This window comes from Pelodiscus sinensis, chromosome 3, assembly GCF_052426305.1.
Source record: "Pelodiscus sinensis isolate ZL-2025 chromosome 3, ASM5242630v1, whole genome shotgun sequence".
Classification (NCBI taxonomy): Eukaryota; Metazoa; Chordata; order Testudines; family Trionychidae; genus Pelodiscus; species Pelodiscus sinensis.
This window is the reverse complement of record NC_143054.1, coordinates 11606179-11632849: the sequence shown is the minus strand read 5'-3', so window position 1 is coordinate 11632849 and position 26671 is coordinate 11606179. Positions and strand designations below refer to the sequence as shown.

General features: G+C 44.9%; 1 protein-coding gene across 1 annotated transcript in view; it reads left to right on the top strand.

Annotated features, from left to right (window-relative positions):
• The window catches only part of TFAP2D (transcription factor AP-2 delta), a 58927-nt gene that overhangs the window by 17643 nt on the left and 14613 nt on the right, over positions 1 to 26671 (top strand). Inside the window, exons 5-6 of the mRNA XM_006137022.5 lie at positions 9846 to 9987; positions 20133 to 20246. Of these exons, the coding sequence (XP_006137084.2) occupies positions 9846 to 9987; positions 20133 to 20246 (256 nt within the window). The remainder of the gene's footprint in view (positions 1 to 9845; positions 9988 to 20132; positions 20247 to 26671) is intronic.

Sequence of the window (26671 nt, the reverse complement as noted above, 5' to 3'; positions counted from 1 at the left end):
TATTAACAATTTCCCCCTAAAAAAGGAAGATATTTTTCAACAAAGAACTTTTGTCAGAAAACAATCTTTTTTTCAAATCTAGAATTGCCCACAAGCAGCTAAAAAAATTTCCACAGAGTTATTTGCTGGTCAAAAGGCTTTCAACAAGCACTCCCATTACTGTAGCATCTCAGTGAAGTTTTAATGCATTTACTTTCCCAAGATCTCTGAGGGCACGTCTACATAGCGTGGCTATTTCGGGATATTGGAGGTATCCTCAAAATAGTTACCCCGCATCTACACAAGCCACCCGTTATTTTGAAATATTTTTTGAAATAACGGGAGCATAATTTCGGCATCCCTACAACCCTCGTTCTACAAGGGTTAAGGGATATCTTGAAATAGTGCGTTATTTTGAAATTTGGCACTGTGTAGACATGCCACATTTCAAAAGAAGCTATTTCAAAATAGAATTGAAATAAGACTTGCGTTTAGGGTGCTGTGTAGACGCACCCTGAGAGGTAGGGAAGTGCTATTACCCCTAATTTACAGATGAGGAACCAAACCAGAGAGACTTGCCTGAGGTCATAATGGCAATTAAGGGGGGCTGGAACAATTTGTACAGTGGGGATGCTGTGAGCCATTGAACCAAACTGTAAATAACGTAAACCATTTCAAGCCAGCAGGTTCTGCAGCACTTCCACATCCCAGAACCAATGTGGCAATCTGTCCAGAAGCTATGTGGCAATCTGTAGGAAAGCAAGGAATTGAACTGAATCTCTACCTACCCCTCAAAACCATGGGCCACTCCTTAGTATTAAGTTATTACAATGGGCATGGTAGGGGAGCAAACTTAAAACTACTTGGAAGCTGGTGCAGAAAGTGGCAGCTTGCTTGTTAAGCCATGCATCACATAATGAACACTACACCAGTGCTCCAGGATTGGCATGGGCTGCTCATTCGTTTCCGGGTGGAATCTGAAATGCTGACTGTGAGCTATAAAGCCCAAAATAGAGGTCAGCCTACATGAGAAACTGGCTCTCTCCTGATGCAATAGGGGAGTTGAGATTCCTCCCAAAACCTTTCCACTTGGATTATCCAGAACACCTTGCCCAGTTCTGAGAGAACCCCACATCTGTTTCTCTGGGCTCTCAAACATTCAGTTCAACTCCGAATTTCCTCACTCGGGAATTTTTATTTGGCATACAGCAAAGAGATACTGGGTCAATCAGACTTAAGCATAGGGCACCCCACCCAGACAAAGGTACATAAACAACCTCTTCCGTTATGTGCACTTACACTTCACATTGCATTTGTTCTATGCTGAATCACATGTTCTTGGAATGGCTTGGTTACTGTCCAGGAACCAATCCCTGGACAGCATGTTCTACCTGTGCGCTGTTCACATGGAACCTGATTTTTACATTCCGGCTACATCTACACTGGCGTTCTCATGCAAAAACTCTTTTGCGGAAGAGTTCTTCTGCAAAAACTCTTCCAGAAGAGAGCATCTACACTGGCATGTGCTTTTGCACAAGATATGTGCTTTTGTGCAAGAGCATCCATGCCAGTGTAGACGCTCTCTTGTGCAAGAAAGCTCTGTTGGCCATTTTAACCAAAGGGCTTTCTTGTGCAAGAAATTCATGTTGCCTGTCTACACTGGCCTCTTCTGGAAGAGCTCTTGCGCAAAAGGGCTTCTTCCTGAGTGGGCGCGTCAGAGTTCTGGCACAAGAAGCCCTGATTTTATACATTAGAACGTCAGTTTACTTGCACAAGAACACGCGGCCAGTGTAGACAGGCAGCAAGTTTTTGCACAAGAGCGGCCGCTTTTGTGTGAGATTGCACCAGTGTTGACACAATGGCTACGTCTACACTGGCACCCTTTTCCGGAAATGCTTTTAATGGAGCACTTTGGAATAGGCAAATTTGCGGGGGATTTAAATATCCCCCGCGGATTTGCATTAACATGGCTGCCGCTTTTTTCCGGCTTGGAGATAAGCCGGAGAAAAGCGCCAGTCTAGACATGATTCTCCGGAAAATAAGGCCTTTTCTGGAGGATCTCTTAATCCTACTTTCAAGAATAAGAGATCCTCCAGAAAAGGCTTTATTTTGCGGAGAATCATGTCTAGACTGGTGCTTTTCCCCGGCTTATCTCCAAGCCGGAAAAAAGCGGCAGCCATGTTAATGTAAATACCGTGGGGGATATTTAAATCTCCCGCGGATTTGCCTATTCCAAAGTGCTACATTAGCATCACTTTTCCGGAAAGGGATGCCAGTGTAGACACAGCCAACATGTTTATGTTGTCTGTAATCCCTTTCATCAAAGTGTTACTGATTATCCTAACTAGTACAGAGATTCTGACTGCACTGTACTGTTTGTCAAGCCCCTATTTATGGCTTTTCCTTCTGTTCACCTTGCCAATTATGACCACTAAGAAATGAAACAACATAAAGGGCGCGAGAAGTACATAACAGAAGGCACCCATAGGCTATGTCTAGACTGCAAGCCTCTTTCAAAAGAGGCTTTTTCAAAAGTATCTTTCGAAAAAGCCTCTTTTGAAAAAGAGCATCTAGACAGCAAGCAGTACTTTCGAAAAAGCAAGCCGCTTTTTCGAAAGAAAGCAGCGAGTGAGTCTCGATGCTCTCTTTCTAAAAAGCCCTGTTGGCATTCAAGAATGCCTTTTTTTGAAAGAGCACTTTCGAAAAAAGGCGTTCTTCCTCATGAAATGAGGTTTACCGACATCGAAAGAATAGCCGCGTTCTTTTGATTTAATTTCGAAAGAACGCGGCTGCAGTCTAAATGCAGGTGAAGTTTTTTCGAAAAAAGGCTACTTTTTTCAAAAAAAACCCTGAGTCTGGACACAGCCTTAGTGGGGAATTCTCCACAAAGTCCTTAGAAATTCACTCTTCTGCTTCCTGGGATTTCAAATTGCTGGAATCTGTTGGTCTTTGGGGCCCATCATACACCTTATCTAATACTGGAATTTCTGTGTGTTTCATGAGTGAGGACATGGCTTTTATGGAAGCTGAAGTAGGGAAATGTTGGGTTTTGTGGCTTCTTTTGTGTAGAAGAAAGCGGCTGATTTGCTTCATCAGGACGGGGTTTCATCAGATTGTATTTTCACTTCTCTATCAAGGACACTTGGAGCCAGGAGTTCTTTTCATGTGGCCTTGCTGAAATCGAAACAAATAAAGCAAAATGGTTGAAGGTGATGGATTTCAGGAGGAGTAAAATCCACACCTAGTCCTGCCACAGAAAAAGCAGAATCTCCCATCGACTTAGGACATCATATAGTGCATCCTGCACCAGAATGCCTCTCTTTGGCTGTGTCTAGACTAGAGAGTTTTATCAAAAAAATGGATATTTTTCGGACAAAACTTGAGTTATGTCCACACTGCAACCATGTTCTTTCTATAGTAAATTGAAAGAACAGAAGGCTTTTTGCTCAATTGGTAATCCTCATTCTACATGGAAGAAGCCTTTTTGCGAAAGAGCTCTTTTGCATAAAAGCATGTATGGATGGGGAAGAGAGAGATTTTTTGGAAGAAGAGGGAAGAGGTGAAAGCACAGGTGCCCTGGTGGCCATTATGTCCATAGGAATCACTGCTTACATGTAAGATAGCGTCCACGCAGTCTGGATGCTATCTTTCAAAAAAGCACATCACTTTTTTGATGAGCTTTTGCACTGTGGATGCGCTTTTTTGCAAGAAGTTTTTTGGGAAGATCTCTTCCAAAAAAAGCTTCTTGTGCAAGAAGCCTGTAGTCTAGACATAGCCTTTGTTCCTTTCCAAGGGCTGGCATGTATAAAAGATTTATGAGTCTTCAACAATAGCCAGCTGGCAGAGCTAGTTTGTTTGCTGCCAGAATATAGCAAGTTCTCCTCTTATAGGCAAAATTCCTGAGATCAAGACCCAGGTTGGGTTTGAAGGAAGCATGCAAAAATGCAACACATGCTTGGAGAGGCTGTCTCACAGGAGGAAAAATCCAGCCATACTATGGGTTCACAAGGTGAAAAATTGTATGGCTATGTCTAGACTACAACTATTTTTTGGAAAAAGGGACGCAAAACGAGCTCCACAATTTGCATACCTTTTTCCACTTTTTTTTTTTTTCCGGAAGAGGCTTTTCTGAAATTTGGCCCATCTACACTGGGCTAAATTTTGGAAAAACACACTCTTTTGGAAGATCCCATCGTCTTCATGGAATAAGGAAGACAGGGATTCCGAAAGAACATGTCTGTTCTTCCGCAAAAAAAAGCGGATGAGCAAACGCGTTCCCCAGATGCAGTGGAGTTTTTTGGGAAACTGGAGTCTAGATGTACCCCACAGTCTAGACGTACCCCAAGAGTGATTACTTAGCAATGGGAGCTTTAAACAAAGCACAAACGCTGGTTTTATCTTAAAAAAAGACAACCAGGGATTTTTTCTGCCAGACCACACAGAGATCAGTTTTGCTGTACCCTACACGTATCTTTTCAATTATCAGTATCCCTCCACGTGGTATTCTATGCTTTGCTCTTCCTGGTAAATAGGTCAGCTAAATATGATGGTTTATATCAGCAGAACATGATGGTTTATATCAGTGCAGATGAGAAAGCTCTTTTGTCTGCACTGATATAAACCATCATATTCTTTCTTATCCCTTCCTTCAGCCTTTGTTTTCACATCCCTCCCTCCCTCCCACCTCCCTTCCCATCCTGGGAGGGGAAAGACAACCTTCCCCCTCCCACCTCCGCTCCTTGTCTGGGGGCTCTGCTGGATAGTAGCATCAGATTGAGGGAAAGCCAAGGAGGAGAAGAGGCTCAGATCCAGAGCGTACCTCTCCTGGGAAACTGCCTCTGCTTTCACTCTGGATAGAAGCATCCCTCAGTCTTGGCTAGGCCCAGGAGAGCTTCACGCGGCTCCATGCACCTGCCGTCAGAAGCCTGTCAAGGTACACAGCCTGGTCCCTCCAGTGGGGCTTGTGCCAGCTCAGCCTCAGCAACTGTCCCTTTCAATCATGCAAATCTTCCTGGTCAATTGTCAAACGCGATAGGGACGTGTTGCCGTTCAGCGCTGTCTAGAGCTGTAAACAAGGCAGCGCCCCAGATGCAATGGGAAATAATGAGTGATCCCTGACTCCATCTTTTGTCTCCGACTCAGGAAGAAGGCTCTGACTATTAGCAAACAAAGTCATTGATTTGTCTTTAAACAGGGCAATTGATTGGCAAATGCATGGCATTTCAAGGGATGCTAGCAGCCCTCTTTACTGGGGCCCCACTAGCACACCGCTGAAATCAGCAATCGCAAGCCAGGAAAGGAAGAAACCACAGTGAAATCATCAAGATGATAAGCAGACATGGAAAATGAGACCTGACCCAGCTCCTCAACATTGCCCAAACTTTCATTGATTTTCCAATCTCTGTTTTTGTGACAATGTTGATGGGACAAAAGGGAAACATGTTAAGTGACATTTCCTGCAATGTGATTCTTATTTTTCCACCCTATGTACAATCAAGAACTCCAGCAAGCAGCAATCAAGAGAATGTGCACTACTGGCACGAATCTAAAGATGTAAGAGCTGCATCTAAATAATTCATGCACTGGTATTGGTACTGGCTCAATTCAGAGGGTGCATGAAGAATCAGACCCTATAGGCGTTAGCGTTTAGAATCCAAAAGTTTAACACAGAAAGCTCCTTTCTCATGGCATGTCTCAGTAAAGTGCTACATAAAATCAACATCAGTTTTCTCTTTCCAGTCAATATGTAATTTTAAAGAGATGTGTTTGTATGAATATATACAAATATATGTACATGCACATAATGCATGCAGACACAGATACACATACATTCTTAGGCTATGTTTTCTTAGGAAAAACAGCAGGTTTTCTGCAAAAACTCACAGAGCGTCTACAGCTCAAGCACGTTTTTGTGCAAGAGAATTGAAAGAACAGAGGGGTTTTTACACAATTGGTATTTTTCTTTCTACGAGAAAGAATGCCTTTTTGCGAAAGAGTTCTTTTGCAAAAAGGCGTGTGTGGACACAGAAGAGGGGGTTGCGCAAAAAGAGGAAAGAGGAAAAAAGCACAGGTGCTCTGGTGGCTATTTTGTGCATACCAATCAGTGCTTACTTTTGAGAGAGCGTCCATGCAGTCTGGACACTCTCTTTCGCAAAAGTGCATCGCTTTTTCAATGCGCTTTTGCAGTGTGGACGTGCTCTTGCGCAAGAAGTTTTTGCGGAAGATCTCTTCCGACAAAAGCTTCTTGCACAAAAAGCCTGGAGTCTAGACATAGCCAGAGAGAGAGAAAGGGGAGAAAGATGTTATTATGACTAATTTGTACAGAAGTAACACCCAAACAGAACTGGAGTATCGTCTCAAGATAGAAAATTCAAAATTAATAATCACCTTGGCACGAACGTCCCCACAGCTCTGTTTTCAGCCCTGGTATGATACGCTCAGTCAGCTGGTGTACAGTATTTACAACTGTAATCACATTTGCTTTCCTTTCTCCTGCGTGTACTGGAAAATGTTATTCAAATGCTAGCGTTATTATTCCAGGTCCTGTAACATAACTGACTGCCAAGGTTCCCTCTAATTTTTCCCATCCATATGCAGAATACATTTTGTTATGTGCACCAAAGTATGTGCAGATGTGCACCACCAGTAAAAACACATGCTGCCATCTGTGGGCGCAGAGGGTGCTCTGCTCATTAAATGGGTAGCATCTGAATCTGTTCAGGGTGGCCACTCAAGTGCTCAGCTCACAGGGAATGCTGCAGGAAAGCGTGGCAAAGCTCCTTCTCTGCCTTGGTGGGGCCTGCGCTTTCTGGCGTACTGCTCACCTCAGAGGCTCATGGCGACCCTTGATTTAGACACTTTCCTTGGGGGCACAAACTTGCCATTTATTTAGCCACCCTCATCATTGGCCAGTATGGGGAAAAGAGAGGCGATTGAAACCCTTAGTCTCTGCTGCCCTTCGGAGCGATTCAGGGACAGGACAGACTCTTTCCCAGATTAGGCCTCCTCTGGTGCATCCCACTATCCAAATCAACTCTCTTGTGGTGAACAGGGAGTTGGGGATGGGGTGAACATGGGCCTGCCCCCTACTCCAGATTGCAGACCCTATGATAGAAGCTTCCTGTAATACCCCCAGTATCAGCTGCATGACAGCTATGATTCCCTGGAACACTTCCCCACAGCCCTCCCCAGAACCTCGCTTATCACAGGCCCTTCCTTCTGGTCCTTGATAGTGTTTGTACCTCCCAGATCTTTCACAGTGCCTTCTTACCCAGCTCCTTGCACAGAGTGAGCTAACAGAAGGGGAGTTTTTTCAACCTGTACTAGCTGCTTCTTAATTGGCTCCGGGTGTCCTGATTAGCCAAACTTAATTAGCGATGAGGAATACTGTGGCACCTTATAGACACTAGTGGGTACGTCTAGATTACAGGCTTTTGTCAACAGAAGTTTTGTCGAGAGATACTGTCGACAAAGAGCATCTAGACTACATCCAGTTCTGTCGACAAAGCAAGCCGCTCTATCGACATGAGAGTGTAGACGCAAAGGACAGAGTAGATGCAATAACGCCTTCTGTCGACAGAACTCTGTCAACACAAAAGGCTTTATTCCTCGTAAAATGAGGTTTACAGCCGTCGACAAAACTGCTGAGTTCTGTCGATGTTATGTCGACAGAACTCAGTGGTAGTGTAGACGCAGGTATAGTTTTGTTGACAAAAGTCCACTTTTGTCGACAAAACCCCATAGTCTAGACACCCTAACAGATTTATTGGAGCATAAGCTTTCATAGGCAAAGACCCACTTCGTCAGATGCATGTAGTGGAAATTCCAGAAGCAGGTATAAATATACAGGCATAAGAAAAGAATACCAATCAAGAATAAGGCTACAGATAACGAGGTCAATTCAGTTGGGGAGGATGAGGCCCACTTCTAGCAGCTGATGTGGAGGTGTGAAGACCAAGAGAGGAGAAACTGCTTTTGTACTTGGCTAGCCATTCATAGTCTTTGTTTAATCCTAAAATGATGGTGTCAAATTTTCAGATGAACTGTAGCTCAGCAGTTTCTCTTTGAAGTGGGTCTTTGCCCATGAAATCTTATGCTCCAATAAATCTGTTAGTCTATAAGGTGCCACAGGACTCCTCGTCACTTTTGCAGATTCAGACTAACACGGCTACCCCTCTGTTACTTGACACCAGTCTTAATTGGTTATGGAAAGTACCTGATTGACTTTGGGTGTCTTAATTGGCCTGTCTGCCCTAATTGATTCTGGCAAATTCCTGACTGTTCTGGATTAGCCCTTTCTAATTTAACCCGGGAAAATATACCTATTTAATCTGGGGCTAATGTACTTGTTTTCTACCACTCTCCTGTAGCCCTCTATCCTGACCTTGTTACAGGATATTCAGATGCTGTTCAATTGATTACCAGAGCACTTACAGCTATTTTTTTTAAATTTCTACTGTTGGACACATTGGCACACACCATGGTGGGATAAGGGATACCCTGAAAGCAGGAGGGTGGGGTTGGTTCTGTTGTAGCTAAGGGCTAGGGCCTTTACCTCAAGAGCATAGGGTTGGTGGGTTCAAATCCCACACTTCAGTACTCATCATAATATTTATTCCACACATGGATTGAAAAAATCCACCCATGGATGGATAAGATTAGAGGGAACATTGCTCTTCTGAGCAGCCACACAAGCACAATGCTGACAGGGCTCTCTGCCCAAAACAGAATGTGCTGGCAAAATTCAATGTCAACTTATATCACATGAGTGTCATATGATCAGTGCATGCATTTAATTGGTTTATGCATGTGATCTGGTAGATGAACACTTGATTTATGAAGACAGTGTGTGGGGGGGAGTGGATTGCATGTGGAAAATGAAGATATTCCTGTGGCTGAAAACATTTAAGTGAGAATGGCAGTAGCAGTATTTTCTGAAAGGAAAGAGGTATTAATGAACTGACACCTCACTCTGGAAGTTCAGCGAACCTGGACTCACTTCTTGGTAGTTCCGCTATGCCCCCCCCCACCCCATTATATGGGCCACAAATAACAGCAGGCTGAAGAGGCCAGAACTTGGTCTCAGGCCATGTCTTCACAAAAGGTCGACACTGTCACGGTCAATCTTCTGGAGTTTGATTTAGCTGGTCTAATAAAGACTGGCTAAATTGAACTCATAGGGTGTGTCTAGACTACGGGGTTTTGTCGACAAAAGTGGACTTTTGTCGACAATACTATACCTGCATCCACTCTACTGCTGAGTTCTGTCGACATAACGTCGACAGAACTCAGCAGTTTTGTCGACGCTTGTAAACCTCATTTTACGAGGCATAACGACTTCTGTCGACAGAGTTTCTGTCGACAGAAGGTGTTATTGCATGTAAACTGTCCTTTGCGTCTACACTACCATGTTGACAAAGCAGCTTGCTTTGTCGACAGAACTCAATGTAGTCTAGACGCTCTTTGTCGACAGAAATTTTGTCGACAGTATCTGTCGACAAAACTTCTGTCGACAGAAGCCTGTAGTCTAGACGTACCCAAAGGGTGCCCCCATTGGTGTAGATACTCCTGCTCCTAATGTGGAGTAAGAGAAGTTGAGGGGAGCATTTGTAGAGACCACACAGAAACACAAATTAAGGTATGTCAATTCCAGCTACTTAATTAACCCAGGTGAAGTTGCGTATCTTAGTTCAACCTTCCCCTGTAGTGTACACCTAGCCTCAGTTATGTAGAAGAAACTGAGATCAGGGATGTATTCACACTGCAGTAACCTATTGTTCCTTTTTTTAAAAAAAAATGTAGCTGAAAAAATGTCTTTTAAAAAAACTTTCTGTATAACCTGATTGACTTATTTTTTCTTCCTGCAGGGGAAGCCTTACATTTGGCCAGGGATTTTGGGTACACTTGCGAAACAGAGTTCCCAGCCAAGGCAGTGGGAGAACATCTTGCCAGACAGCATATGGAACAGAAAGAACAGACAGCAAGGAAAAAGATGATCCTAGCAACAAAGTAAGCAAGAAAAATCATTCAACACAAGAAATGTGTCCGGACGCTTTTCATTTGGAACATGGGAGGTTTATTATTATTTGTGTTACAACAGCCCCCAGAGGCCACCAGCAAGATCAAGGCCCCTTTGTGCTAAGTGCTGTCAAAACACAGAAAGAGATAGCTTTTAACCCAAAGAGCTTACAATGGGACTGCTCACAGTGCAGGAAGTTACGCATGTGCATAAGTCTTTGCAGGATTGGGGCTTATATAGGAAACGAGCATTATTCCAATATGGGCTCACCGGGGCAGAGGCCATCTCTGTGTTTGCACAATGGGATCCCTGTTCCATGACTAGGGCTCCAATCTGTAACCACATCACAACTAATAAATAATCATAGCATCATAGAATCCTAAAACTGGCAGGGACCTTGAGAGGTCATCAAGTCCAGTCCCCTGTCCTCACGGCAGGATCAAGCACCATCTAGATCATCCCTGATAGATGTCTGTCTAACCTGCTCTTAAATATCTCCAGTGATGGAGATTCCACAACCTCCCTAGGCAATTTATTCCAGTGTTTAACCACCCTGACAGTTAGGAAGTTTTTCCTAATATCCAGTGTAAATCTCCCTTGCCACAATTTAAGCAATGTATTAATTATTCTCAATGTAGAGGAGGAACTGAGACACTGGTGGGTGGATCCTGAGCTGGCACAATTGTCACAGGTCCACTGATGTCCATGGAGCTATGACAATTTACACCAACTGAGGATATCCACCAGAGAGCTGAAGGCCCTGATTTTTAAAAAATGTAGGCCTTGCTGCACTCAGCATCACAAAGCCTAACAGATCTGGGTGCCAGCCCATTTTCCAAAGGGAATTTGGTGCTGAGGAGTTTAGCTCTTGACTGCTGATGGGATTTGCACTCTTAAATTCCTACATCCCTTTGTAAATTAGATTAGGCTCTTAAATGAATTAGGAGGCATTGTGATGTCAAACAAAGTCATGCCTAAATGCTAGGTGACTTGCCCGACATCATAATGGAAGTTTGTGGCAGAGCCAGGAACTGACGCCAGCCCTCCTGAATTCCCAGTTCACAAGATGACTCTGCCTCATTGAGGTCAAGACACATCAACAGTTACAATTTTTCATGTACTGTTGGAACACAAGTATCTTTGTCCCAACAGGCTTTGTCTACACTGCAGGGTTTTTGTGCAAGAAGCTGTTTGTTGAAGAGATCTTCCACAAAATATTCTTGTGCAAAAGTGCGTCCACACCTCAAAAGTAATGTGCTTTTGCGCAAGAGAGTATCCACCCTGCATGGATGCTCTTGCGCAAGAAAGCTCTGATGGCCATTAACAGAATGGCCATCAGAGCACCTGTAGGGGGGTTTTTTTGTGCAAGAAACCCCTGCGGAGCGTCCACAACACGCCTTTTTGCACAAGAGCTGTAGCGCAAAAAGGAGTTATTCCTCATGGGGAAAAAAATAACTACCAGCAAGAGCCCTCTGTCCTGTCCATTTACTGTATTTTTTTTTTTTTTGCACAAAAACGCTCTTGAGGTGTGGATGGTCTGCTGATTTTTACGCAAAAATGGCTGGTTTTGCACAAAAACCTTGTAGTGTAGACATAGACTTAGAGCAGACTTTTGCTGCCATTGCCTAGTTTATATACCCAATGCCATGCGTGAGTCAGAGCCAAGACTTCTCCGAGGGCTAAGCAGAAAAGCCCACCGATGGCTATGAAATCTAATGCTCTGGATATGAGATTCCTTCTGTGGCAAATGGAAGTTCCATGCTCAGTCTGAGAATAACGTGTGCATGGATTGTAAGTCACTGGCTTGATGGGAAGTTTTATTCATTCATGGCTCTACATCCCTTGGAGAGCATCGGGGACAAGGGAAGAGGGAATGCATAAGTATTGCTATTATTATACGTACGTTCTTCCCTCACATATATCAGCTGTCGGACACATTTAGCAGATGTGGGAATCAGTAAATAACCAAGAAGTGGCTAAAACATCATGTGGCTCATTGAAGCTACCGTTTTGGTTATGTTAAGTATTTAGGGCTTTATTGTGCCTCCAGGCATAGCCCTGAGCAAGGGGGTTGGATATGTAAGCTGCACCACCCCAGGCATATCCCAGGAGACACTGTGAGTCAGCATCACCCCTCTGAGGCAAAGATTCTGCTATTCTTTCTCCCTGCCCTCGGGAGATAGTAAATTGCCTCTGGCTTATACCACCAACAAATTACCATCCTCCCCCAGGTTGGGTCAGCTGCACCAGCTGACCTATTGGGTGACAGGTCTGCCCATTCCCCTGCTCCTGTCTCAATTCACCAGCCACCTGCTCACAGAGGGAGTGAAGAGTAGTAGGCACAGAAAGTCCACTTAGTTCTGCTTATCCAGATCCACAATCCAGCCAGTCCAACTGAGGGCTAAAAGAGGTTCTCTTATCCACCAGTGCTGGTGCATAGTCCACATCATAACCTAGCCGTGATCCATCTCTGTATCATTTCAGTTCACTCTGTACTCATGATTCACTGATATGGATGAAATAAATAAAGAGGGAAGTACATAGTTTAAAACGGAAGTGCTCCCTGATTCTTAAAGCAACCGCTGCTGCCATGATGTAATCATGTTTTCAGGGAAAGAGATGCTGTATTTCCCCTCCACTGCACACAAGTACTAAGTAGCTGGTCAAAGTGGTCAAGTAACAATATCATTTATCATACTGTATGTAGGATGATTGACGTTGTGTACTGGACTGTCTGGTGTGTCTGTTACCTGTACCCTCTGCTGGGTGCAATTAGAACTGCACCCCATAGTATCACAGGCCTTGTGTGCTTGTGACCCCAAATACAACAACATCTATAATAAATAATCCATCCATAACTGTGCTAATAATGAACATTATCCATTAGCTCAAGTTTTGGGGTCAAGTCATGAAGCAGAAGAATCTGTGCTGTAGCCTAGCTTTTGACAAGAAGTTCATAGCTTCCATGGTGTATACTAGTGACAGCTAGTAAGCTCTGGATAGTTACAGTATCGGGAATTAAACTGAAATTCCTGGGCACCAGAGACCCTCAAGGATATGCTGTGTCCAGCCTCAAAAGACAGCTAGATACGTTCATGGAGGATAAGTCCATTGATGTCTATTAGCCAGGATGGGGCAGGGAAGGTGTCCCTAGCCTGTTTGTCAGAAACTGGGAATGGGTGACAGAGATGGGATCATTTGATGATTCCCTCTTCTGTGTCTTCCCTCTGAGGGTACCTAGCATTGGCCACTGTCAGCAGACAGGATACGGGGCTAGATGGACCTTTTGTCTGACCTAGTATTGACCCAGTATTCTTATGTTCTTATCTTCTTACCTTAGTTCAGCCTCTGCCACTGATGCACTGCACAGTCTAGCTCCTCCACTGATTACAGTTGCTTGCTGAGTATGGTACATCTTCCCACAAGATGCCAGTGCAATCAATATCCTCTGTTACTGTCTTCTGCCAATTCTTCCTTGGCCTTCCTCACCTCCTCCGATTGCTCTAGGGTGCACCCAAAGCAATGCTTGCTTGCATAGCACGCCTCCCATCTTCCATATGGTGCAAATATCTTTCATTCACTATATTCACTAACACATCCTAACCTGCCAGCTGCCTTACTCTCACCTAGTTATTTTCTCTGTCCCTTAAATCTATAGTTGTCTAACTACTAAGGAAGTAAATGAACTGGTGGGTAGGTTGCTGGGCACTGCCCTCTGCTGGATAGAATCAGAACTGCTTAACTATATTTAAAAAACAACAAATAGTCTAGTAGCACCTTAAAGACTAACAAAACATGTAGATGATATCATGAGCTTTTGTGGGCAAAACCCACTTCTTCAGATGACTGGAGTACCATCTGAAGAAATAGGTTTTGCCCACGAAAGTTCATGATACCATCTACATGTTTGGTTAGTCTTTAAGGTGCCACTAGACTATTTGTTGTATTTTTAAGTTTTTCCTTTTTGCATTAACAAGGAAGTTCCTCAATGAAAATGTTCAGGTTTCACAATCATCTTGTGAACATTTCTTTGCCACCAAAAGGTGAAGATCTGTGCAGGTTTGAAAAATCAGCAAAAATATTTTTTTCTACTTTTGATTGGTTTATTTTACTGGCACTAGTTATTAGCAATCTGCTGAAGATTGCTCCTTAGAGGCACATCTACACTGCAGTGCTATTTCGGGATACTTCTGGTATCCAGAAATAGCTATTCTGCATCTTTTGAGCAAGCCCATTATTTCAAAATATAATGTGCTCACTATTCTGATGTCCCGGTAAACTTCGCTCCCTATCAATAAGCTATTTTGTAATTAACTTGAAATAAACTATTCAATTTGCATAGCTCAGATTGTATAGATTATTCCAAGCTAAGGCTGCAGTGTAGATGCACCCTTGCTCAAATGGTAGGGGAGCAGTAAGATTAGAGTTCTAGCCTCACTTGCTTTGTGAAGTTCCAGATTTTTATTATTTATTATTTGGATGCCATGGATGATCATTTCTGGACCAGGACCCCATTGTTCTAGGTACTATACAAACACACAACAACCTGTACAAACACACAACAACAACAAAAGCTCCCCTGAACCAAAGAGCTTCTCATCTAACAAACTGTGGTGCACTGTCCAGGGGCAATGATTTAAGTTGTGGGCAACCACAGATGTGTTACAAGATAAAAGGCTGTACAACTAGTGTATTCACTAGTCCAGAAAACACACCACTGACTTAAAATGGAGACAAACAGGATATCATTTTTACTGGCATTCACTGTATATATAGTGAAATGTTGAAAATCTATAAACAGACAAAATACAGGACTATGTAGCACTTTAAAGACTAACAAGATGGTTTATTAGATGATGAGCTTTCGTGGGCCAGACCCACTTCCTCAGATCAAATAATGGAAGAAAATAGTCACAACCATGTATACTAAAGGATACAATTAAAAAAAAAAGAACACATATGAAAAGGACAAATCACATTTCAGAACAGAAGGGGGATGCGGGGGGGGGGGGGGGGGAAGGTGAATGCCTGTGAGTTAATGATATTAGAGGTGGGGAAGGGTAGATGTCTGTGAGTTAATGGTATTAGAGGTGATAATTGGGGAAGCTATCTTTGTAATGGGTAAGGTAGTTGGGGTCTTTGTTCAGCCCCCTGCGGAGAGTGTTGAATTTTAGCATGAATGCCAGTTCAGAGGATTCCCTTTCAAGTGCAGATTTGAAAGTCTTCTGAAGTAGGATGCATGTGATTAGGTCATTAAGACAGTGTCCTTTCTGGTTGAAATGGCAAGAAACTGTTTTTTCTTTGTGATCCTGTCTAATGTCTGTTTTGTGGGCATTGATTCTTTAGCGAAGTGTCAGAGACGTTTGTCCAATGTACATAGCAGACGGACACTTTCGGCACATGATAGCATAGATTATATTTCTGGAGGCTCAGGAATCTGTGTTCTTGATCTTATAACTCACTTGGTTAGGCCCAATAATGGTGTCAGCAGAGTGAATATGTGGACAAAGCTGTTTTTTGAATAACACGACCGTCCCCGGAATAACACGATTTCTCCAGCTGGCCCATCACCGGCAGCTGCGTGGGGCTTCCTCCGCCTCCTTGCAAAGCAGCGGAGGGTTCGCTGCTTGCCACGCCATTCCCTGCTGACTCCCTCTCGCTGGACGCCTTGCCCCCTCTCCTCTTCCCCCTTTTGAAGGCCAGCGGCTGGGTTTCCCCAGCCTGCCCATTGCCAGCGGCTGTGCGGGGCTTCCTCTGCCTCCCTTCAAAGTGGCCAAAGGTTCACTGCTCACCGTGCCATTCCCTGGTGACTGCCCCTCGCCGGAAGTAGTGTGGGACCCAGTAGACCCATCACAGGAGCATACTCCCAACCCCAACCCTCTCCCCTCTCATCTCCTTCCCTTCCCCAGAGCCAAGCACCCCGCCTCCCTGCTGTAACCCAGTCCCCTTTCTCCCCCCACCTTATGTCCCAGTCCCAACAGACACCACCGCTTGAAATACAACTCCCACCTTTTCCATAATTTAATCAATGGGAAAAATGACCCCGCATAACACGTTTTCACTTAACACGATCATTTTCTGAAACATCTATAGTGTTAAATGAGGAATTACTGTATAGCTCACTGCACAAGGAACATGGTAACATAGGCCGGCCTCTCACACCTCTGGCACAAAACAGGTGAGATTTTCTGTACCATCATCTTCCACTCCATTGCATGGCCATTATTCAGTGAAGGACACAAAATACAGCTAGGGTACTATGGTGATTAGTGCTACTTTCATTGACACACAGCTAGATAGAAAATTAACATTTGTGTGCGTTATTCGAAGATAGCAATGGCTGTGTGCTTGCTTTCTCTGGTATTTGTTTGTGCATCCGAGAAAGTAATCAGAGATTACTTAAGGTTATTTTGTTCATCACCTGAATTTAGGATGAACTGAGAGAAAATTGGAGAAAATAGCAATCTGATCACAGCTGCAGATATTGTAGGTATTGCAAAACAGGTTGAGTTCATCACATGCAATGATTTCCTGTGAAATCTTGAGGCAGCACTAATGGACATTATCATACGCATAGAGCGAGTCAAACTTCATCGAACTTCATAACTTGTTACTCAGTTCTGAAATTTGGGTGTAAGTTCCGGTGGGTTCTAATATCTCACAGATTGGTTTGCCCATCCCTGGCAGTAAAGGAAACAATTGTTTCATAACTTGAGCAGGTTTGTGGTAGAGCCAGCAAGGAGTTTACGTTCAGCTGGGTAGACACCCATCCTCCTATTCACAGACCTTCTTTGCATCTGCAAAACTGATTAGCACGTGGACTGGATATCTGAACACATCCACCCTCTGATTGGCACCCAAAATTCAGCTGCAGGTGTACAAGGGGGAATGTGAAATGGAAAAAAAGGAGCAAGTTTTGTGGCACAGGAAATAAGCCTTTTGGAATGTACCCCCTAAATTACTAAGGCTATATCTACACAGCAGCATTATTTCAGAATAGCTGATGTTATTCCGAAATAACAAAGTCCGCGTCTGTACTGCAAACAGTTATTTTGACATAATGTTGAAATAATGGTGAGCTGGAAGACTTCTTACTCCGACTTCTCTAACCTTCATTGTAGCAGGAATAAGGGAAGTCGGAGGAAGAGTTCTCTTTCTCGGACTTCCTGCTATGTAGACAGTGTCAAAAGCTGAAATAAGCTATTTTGACTTCAGTTACACAACTGACACAGCTCAAGTTGTATAGCTTATTTCGACTTTAGCTCTGCTGGGTAGACATGCTCTAACAGTCCTCATGTAGCCATGGTTGTAAAGCAGCCCTCACTCCCCTGCTTGGTGCTGTAGGGGTACATCTACACAGTAGCACATGGCTCGAAATAAGCTACGCAATTTGAGCTACGGAAATTGCGTAGCTTATTTTGAAATAGCCTATTTCGAAATTTGGCGCTGTCTAAACAGCACTAATTTTGTGCAACGAGGTTTACGGGACGACAGAATAACAAGCCCTTTTGAAAAAAAAAGGCTTGCTGTTAAGATGCACAGAACTTCGGGAGAATGAACGTTATCCTGAAATAGTGCCACTGTCTAGATGTACCCTAGCTGAGGAGGAGAGCTGGGGGAGCTCGTCTGATACAGCTGGCTGTGAGCAAGGGAGCAGGGCGAGGGGAGGAAGCAGTAGGTAGAGCATTGGTTAGGGATGAACCCAAGTGGGTGGTGAAGGGGTAAGCAGTGGGAGAACACGGGCCTGCAATGTTCCCTCTAAACTTTTCCATCCCTGTGTGGATTTTTCCATTCATGTGTGGAATAATTTTTATATCACCTAAACATGTGTGAATGTGCACCACCAGTAGAAACAAAAAAAACCCCAAACCTTGGTGTGGGTGCTCTGCTAATCAGCTGGATGGCACCGGCATCTCTCATGAGCAGCCACACAAGTGCACAGCTTACAGAAACACTGCTGGCCTGGCCTGAGTAGCTGATTGATGCTGGCGAGGAGCAGGTGGCACCACAGGACGGAGGAGGAACTCGCTATGCCTTAGAGCATGGGTAGTGTCTCTTTGACTCACTCTCTGGTCACTAGCATTCCAATGTGCCACCCGTTAGTCAGGGTGTCTGCGGAACCACATGCTGTCCCAGAGTGAGTGACTACAGGACCCCACAGCGTCGCTTTTCCAGAGACACTTCCCTCCCTGGGAAGCCACTTTAAAGTAGGTTACGGCTCTCTGTCAGTTTTCATGTATAATGTAAAGCTGCTTTTCTCCCCCTTCAATCCGGAGCCCTATTTAACGACTTCTGACATGTTCAGCTGGAAGAGACAGGAACCGCGCACTTGGCTCAGTTCTGACACTTGCCGTTGTCAAATCCTAACAACTTTTAAGCTGACGGCTTCCAACAGGTAGAACCTGGAGGTAGAACTGACAGGCATCGTAGGTGTGTTAGATCATTTATAAGCCAAAGCTCTTGACTGATTTCTGTTGTTAAAAGGGTCTTTTTTCCCCATCTCTAAGGGCCTGATTCATTAAAACTCTATACTCCATATGCATACTCCCCTCTGTAATTTTACCAGAAAAAGTGCTGAATAGGATAAAAGTCTGCACTGACGCAATCCTTTCAACAAGTCGACTTGCAGAGCCATACTCACGGCAGCCATTTACAAGAGGCAGGCTGGGTAAACGCAGACAGGCACAAAGGCTACTAGCCTGTTATAGCTAGTGGCTTTGGGGGTTACACCTTTCATAGAGTCATAGAATCCTAGGGTTGGAAGAGACCTCATGAGGTCATTGAGTGCCGCCCCCTGCTAAAACATGACCAACCCTAACTAAATCATCCCAGCCAGGGCTTTGTTAAGCCGGGATTAAAAACCTCTAGGGATGGAGATTCCACCACCTCTCTTTTATCTTAAGGGGGCTGTGGTATTGAACACCCCATGTTCAAACCCACTGGATAACCCCTGAGGGGATTCATTGCAAAAGTAGTATCTGAAAGGGCTCAAACATTAATAGGCCTCAGATATGCAGCGCACGATTATTCTAACAGCAGGGCTGTGTAACGTATGTTGGCACAGATCCCTTCAGCATCCTTTCTGCAAGGAGACACCAACTCACCACTATTGCTGCCAATAGTGAGGTTTACAGGAGCGGTCGACAAAGGCTTCCCTTGTTGACCGATCCGCGTCTTGACTCGCGCTCTGTGCCGACGATCAGCTGAGCCGGCACAGCACGGCGTCCATTTTTATTTTAATGAAGCTGGGAATATTTAAATCCCGTCTTCATTGACTATGTTGGGTAGTCTAATTTACATGCCTTTGGCGACAGAGGCATGTAGTCTAAACATACCCTCCGAGTCACGTGGGATGAAACACTCTCCTTTTAATCAGGCTTAACTAGGGATATGTCTACACTGCCACCCTAGTTCGAACTAGGGTGGCTAATGTAGTCATTCGAACTTGCAAATGAAGCCCGGGATTAAAATATCCCGGGCTTTATTTGCATGTTCACGGGCGCCGCCATTTTTAAATGCCTGGTAGTTCGAACTCCGTGCCCGCGGCTACACGCGGCACGGGCTAGGTAGTTCGAATTAAAGCTCCTAATTTGAACTACCATTACTCCTCATTGCAGGAGGAGTAAGGGTAGTTCAAATTAGGAGCTTTAATTCGAACTACCTAGCCCGTGCCGCGTGTAGCCGCGGAGAGTAAGTTCGAACTGCTGGGCATTTAAAAATGGCAGCGCCCGTGAACATTCAAATAAAGCCCGGGATATTTTAATCCCGGGCTTCATTTGCAAGTTCGAATGACTACATTAGCCACCCTAGTTCGAACTAGGGTTGCAGTGTAGACATACCCTAGGAGGGGATGGACACAGAGCTCAGATTTCAGCCTGAAGGGATCATTATGGCACACTTAAATAGAGGCTTGTGATGGTTCTGCCAGCAATGTTTATTGATGCTTTGGGTTTTTTTTTGTTGTTGCTGTTACACAGATCATTTCACTCTGCACCATATTTGTGTTAAGGCTAAGCTCTGCAGCTTCATGATGCTACTCACAATAAAGCTGAATTGTTCTGATGTCTGGTGTGGGTGTCAGCCTCCCAACAGAGACTGCATGGATCCCTTGTAAATGATTATCCTTTCCTTTTAGACAAATATGTAAAGAATTCCAGGACCTATTGAGTCAAGACAGATCGCCCCTCGGATCCTCAAGACCAACTCCAATATTAGACCTCGATATCCAGAGACATTTAACACACTTCAGGTATGACCTTTGAAGTAGTTTTGTGGTGCAACTTCCCAAAGAAAGATAAGACTAAGGTTAACTGAATAGGAAGATTCTTGGAGTGATCTTGGGAAGCTTTTTAAACTGAATTTCTTCTACAGGAACTGGCAGATCTTTTGTTTCTGCTTGGAAGGACAACATTCTAAGGCGGGATTTTCATAAGGACTCTGCATACAAATACACTGGCACCTGTTCTCTTATCTCCCCACAGTTTGGGCTACAAGGGCGGTGCTGGGTGCCCATCTGCATATTTAGGCACCTTGGAAAATTGGGCCCCAAGTAACTTGGCTAAGATCTATGGTAGAGCAGGGGCCAGAACCTGACGCTCCCAATTACTAGTCCAATCTCTTCATCCCCTCTTCACATATAAACTACCAAGAACTTCAGTTTAGGTCAGCCAGGCAGCCCTGAAGTATTTTTGCACAGGACTGGGATAGTAGCAGAACAAGCTTTATCTCATCCTGTAGTTAGATCTCAGCCCTGACCGAGAGGATGATGAAGTCTTTGTGGTTCAGCAGTTCCTGGACTCTGCTGCGATGACCACCAAAGCTGCTGGTTACAGCTAGTGGTGACTGTTTCTGTGCAGTGGATATTTAACCACTACATAACTTGATGGAAACCAGAAGTAAAAGTAGATTGGTGGGCCCTATTGAGCCCAGAGGTGGAAGTAAGCGGGTGTGCCCTGGTGCGTAGCTCCAGCAAGAGCTGGCTAAGCAGTGGCAAAAACCAGCAGGAGCTATTTAAAGAGCTGGCACCAACCCAGGTTGCACTAGGACAGTACCTGTAAGAAATGTTTAAGTGACTTTCACTGCCGGTTGTGCTGCTCTGAAAAGCAGGAGCCAGCCACCTGGGGTACTCTGCTTCAGGAGGAGACATGGAGCATTCCCTCCCTGACCCCCTCCTCACACACCCTAACCCTCTTCATTGAGCCCCTCCTCCTCACACCCAAACCGTCTTCCCTGACCCCTCCTCACACCCAAACCCTCTTCCCTGACCCCTCCTCACACACCCAAACACTCTTCCCTGAGCCCCTCCTCACACACCCAAACCCTCTTCCCTGAACCCCTCCTCACACACCCAAACCCTCTTCCCTGAGCCCCTCCTCACACACCCAAACCCTCTTCCCTGAGCCCCTCCTCACACCCAAACCCTCTTCCCTGAGCCCCTCCTCACACCCAAACCCTCTTCCCTGAACCCCTCCTCACACACCCAAACCCTCTTCCCTGAGCCCCTCCTCACACACCCAAACCCTCTTCCCTGAACCCCTCCTCACACACCCAAACCCTCTTCCCTGACCCCTCCTCACACCCAAACCCTCTTCCTGAGCCCCTCCTCACACACCCAAACCCTCTTCCCTGACCCCTCACACCCAAACCCTCTTCCTGAGCCCCTCCTCACACACCCAAACCCTCTTCCTGAGCCCCTCCTCACACCCAAACCCTCTTCCCTGAACCCCTCCTCACACACCCAAACCCTCTTCCCTGAGCCCCTCCTCACACCCAAACCCTCTTCCTGAGCCCCTCCTCACACACTCCCACCTTGACTCCTGAGCCCCCACAACCCAAAATCCTGCCCTGATTCCTGCACCCCACACCCCACCTCCTGCCCTGAGCTCCCTCCACACCCACTTCCTCCACAACCTGCTATTATGATCTCCATGCTCCACATTACATTTAGATTTCCTACAAGTACAGTCGTATCACAACCGCCCCCCCCCCCTTGCCCTGAATACCCCACAGGGGTGTGATACAACAGTACCTGTATGAAAATTAAGTTACTGGACACTATCAATTTATTTTATGTAAGGAACTGGACAGTCATAGTTGCTAAGAGCTACATGTAAACTGCTCCCACATGTAGCCATGCCAACAGATTATATTAGTGCTCCAAAACCCAAGAAATGCTGCATGCTCTCTAGCACCATCTACTGTCAGCTTTTCAATTACAGGCAGTCCCCGGGTTACATACAAGATAGGGACTATAGGTTTGTTCTTAAGTTGAATTTGTATGTAAGTCGGAACTGGCTCCAGATTCAGCCGGTGCTGCTGAAACTGACCAGGGGCTGACTACAGGAAGCTGGAGGCAGAATTGCTCTGCCCCCAGCTTCCTGGAATCAGCCACTGATCAGTTTCAACAGCGGCTGAATCTCGAGTCTGGGACAGAACAGCTGGGCTGCCAGGTAGGTCCCTGCAGGACCAACCCGGCAGCACCCCAGCTGCTCTACCCCAGGGTCCACAACAAAAGCCTGGTCTGCTGGGGGGGGGGGGGCGCACTAGCTGCGCCCCCCCCCCCAGCAGACCAGGGACACGGGGAGCAAAGCCGCAGCGGCGGCGGGGTGCCGCGCCTCTGAGGCTTTGCTCTGGCAAAGCCTCAGAGGCCCGGGACCCCGCCGCCGCTGCGGCTTTGCTCCCGGTGTCCCAGGTCTGCTGGAGACGGTCCCCAGCAGACCAGGGGCACCCGGAGCAGCTTTTCTCGCCCCGGAGGTCGAGGTGGCGGGACCGCTGTGCTCTGGGCGGTCCCGCTGCCTGCGAGCTCCGGGGCGAGAAAGCCCCATTCGTAAGTGCGGATCCGACATATGTCGGATCCGCGTAACTCGGGGACTACCTGTAATTAACTACACATACACTCTTATTCACAGCACACTCTTATAACAGTAATGGCTTTCTGTTCTTACCCCTGGATTGAGCTCCATGCAGTTTCTCTGGGGTCTTTTTACACCTTTACTTACACACAGACACACACACACACACACACACACACGCAGCTCCCATCAATCATAAGATGGTTTAAATGGGACCATCCTGTGAGGAAAAGGATAAGACACATTATATGCACACAAAGCCAATGTGACCCAATGCAGCTAATCACTGTGTGTTTTACACATTAGATTATATGAGATTTAAAAGGGACATGGGGGGAATGGACCAAATACTGAAGTCAAGATTCCCATTTCCCCCTTCACTACCCTGCTACACTGGGACTTCACTGCCAGCCTATCCTTAAGCAAGCTTAACTTTTCAGTGTGTCTTCTGTGGGACTACTCAGGTGCTTACATTTAGACATGTGTTGGAGGACTTGTCTGAATTCGAACCTAAGGCAGAATTTCCTTCACTGGTCACTTTTTTGGCTTGGGCCCTGAGGAGGTTTATATTAGTCAATAGGTGAGTTTAAGAGAGTAAAAAAAAATCTAGAACAATAAAATAAGAAATGGGGTTTAACCTGACACTCTCCAGTTTAGGGAGTGGCACTTGGAATCTGAACCTGAGTCCGAATTTCAGATCTGTCCTGTAACTCTAATGGACAAGCCAATTTCTATGTCTAAAAACCCTGAAATGTTGGGATGGGCTTGGACCCATCTTTAAATGAAATGTTATCCAGACTTAGATCCTTTTCTAATATATGGTTAAGACTAGTGCTATATCCTGGGGAGTCACAGAAGTCACAGAATCTATGACTTCCATTGACTTCCATGACATTTTCTGCCCTGTGGTTGGGTGTCACAAGTTCAAGTATCTAAAAGAGTGTTACAAGGAGGAGGGAGAAAAATTATTCTCCTTGACCTCTGATGATAGGACAAGAAGCAATAGGCTTAAATTGCTGCAAGGGAGGTTTAGACTGGACATTAGGAAAAATGTCCTGTCAGGGTGGTTAAAAACTGGAATAAATTGCCTAGGGAGGATGTGGAATTTCCATCACTGGAGATATTCAGAGCTAGTTAAATAGACATCTATCAGGGAGGATCTAGAACAGTGTTTCTCAACCTTTTTTTTTTTATAAAGTACCCCTTTTTCAAAAAAAAAAATTATAAGTACCCCCAGTACCTAGTTTTCAGACACACACTTTTTTTTTCTACTGTTGCAACACTAAACAACTTAATCGTAGCTGGCCGATGAAATTTTTGGGTGTAAAAAGTACAAAAATAATAAAACGCTGTAAAAACTTAAAACAAAAATTCAGTTTTCTCCAAATTTCAGTTGTACTGATGTGCCCCCCCCCAGACTTCTCTCAAGCACCCCTAAGGGTACTCATACCACTGGTTGAGAATCACTGATCTAAATGGTGATTGGTCCTGCCTTGGAGGAAGGGGACTGAACTTGATGACGTCTTAAGGTCCCTTCCAGATCTCGGATGCAATGATTCCTTGATTCTGTGAAATTTACAGTGATACGTAATTTATTTGTTTTAATTGTGCACCAAATCCTGACATCCTTCCTAGGAAAAAAGAAGGCTGGTGATGATGTAGCTAGAAGAAGGAATTACTGTGAATATGTTCTGAAATACAGACAGTTTCCTTTATATTTTCCTTACACTCTAAAAATAATTGGGATAAAAAGAAAAATGTGATTTGCAGAATAATATTCAGAGGCAGTTACAGAAAGGGGGTCTATTGCTGAGACTGGAGCAAATGTTCTTTTTCTTTAGTTTTCTCTAAATGCCAATTCAATGGGAATCTTTTAGCTTCCTGTAATTACCCAATTACAGTATAACCTCTCTCGAGGTCCCTTCCAGTTCTAGTATTCTGTGACTTTACGATTCTATTATTCCCAGCCATCCTCCCACCTGAGCTCCCAGGTCCTGCCTTAGTGGAGGGACCCTGCAGTTGCTCAGCTGTGGGAAGCAGTGGGGAAATCACGCACAGCTACCCAGCCACAGCAGACAGACCCTATAGCTCCCAGCTGTGGTAGGTGGTTGTGGGATTCCCTGGAGCTCACACAAGGGGGAGAGGACCCTGGAGCTCCCTCTCACTGCAACAGCGGAGCACCCCGAAGCCTCCTTCCTATTTTGCCAGGAATATTTCAGTGAAAATCAGGGACAGATCATGGGCTTCCATGATTTTTTTTAATGTATTTATTGCCTGTGACCTGTGCATGACTTCCTAAAAATATCCACGACAGCCTGAGGCCTGGTTGCTATCATTCCAGGGCGCTCTGATGCCCTCTAGCGCTCATACAGAGAGGTAGCCCTTCATCACTATACCCTAGCAATAGAAGCTACTTGATCAAGAGAAGCAGAGAGGCTTGTGAGTACTGCACTCCCAACACAGGTAGGTCAGCATTGTGACAGGTTGGATCATACAGATCCCCTGCGACAGCCACCCATTGTGCGGATCATTCCATTTAGCCCACCTACCTGTCCTCTGAAGTGTCGCAACACATTCTCCTTCTGGGCCAGATAGTCAGGGTTCCCCTGGCAAAGGCCCAGAGTTGGTGTAACAGCCCCCAGCAAAGTAACACAGACAGTGATAACAGCTCTGGAAGGGCTCCGCTACAGAGACTTGACAGCACCCAGGGGCACAGCCCCAAATAGAGACTAAAACCCCAAATAAATTCATCTTATTCTATAGAAAAGTTTTACATCGAGAAAGCTCATAGAGTTTGCTCTCTTTATCAGTGAAAGAGCTATGCACTGCTGTAATACCCCGCCCCAGGTAACTATTATTTACACTGGGTTTGATAATAAACAAAAGTATTTTAATTAAATATATAAAAGTAGGACTTATGTGATTGCAAGGGATAACAGAAGTTACTAAGCAAAATTAAAACAAAACACGCCAGTTATGCCTCATACACTAAGAGAAATTGTTACAAAACATAACTCCTCACCCTGATGACGACTTTAGGTGGAAACCATGCAAAACTGATGTAGTTTCAATTAGGCTAGATCTACACTGGCTGAGAAACTCAATGCAAGATATGCTACTCCAGCTACATGAATTGCGTAGCTAGAGTCGACATACGTTGCACTGATTTTCTGTAGTGGCCCCACAGTGGGAGGTTGATGGGAGAAATGCTCCCATTGACTTCCCTTACTCCTCACATCAGCGAGGTGTTTCAGTGCCTATGGGAGCCCTCTCAGCCTTCAATTTAGCCGGTCTTTACTAGACCTACTAAATCGAACCCCAGTGGATCGATCTGTAAAGCATCAGTCCTGCAGAAAATGGAGACATGACCTTAGGTTTAATATTGAGATAATGGACTGGAAATTTCTGTTTACTCTCTCTCATAAGACAAGAGCAAGGTAATGTGGGATGAAAAAGGAAGATGGCAAATACAAAACTGATAAAGAGTCTAACAGAACTGGGGAAAAACAACCCTGCACATTCATACAAACAACATACATTTCGAGAGCTATAATAAATATTAGGGCATAAACAAGAGTTTTGGGAGGGATATAAACTCACGTGCATGGAGCACAATCTAGCCTTTATTTGTCAAATATTAGAAGGATTTTTTTTCTTTGGGAACAAGCTTATCCCATAACTGCTAGCTGCAGTTTCTTACATCTGGTGCTAATGAATATCAGTAACTAGCTGATGGACCCTGGGTCTGTAGTTCGGGAATTCCGATGTTCCAGTATTTTAATTCTTCATCTCAAATCAAGCAGTGGTGTTTCTTTTAGAGATC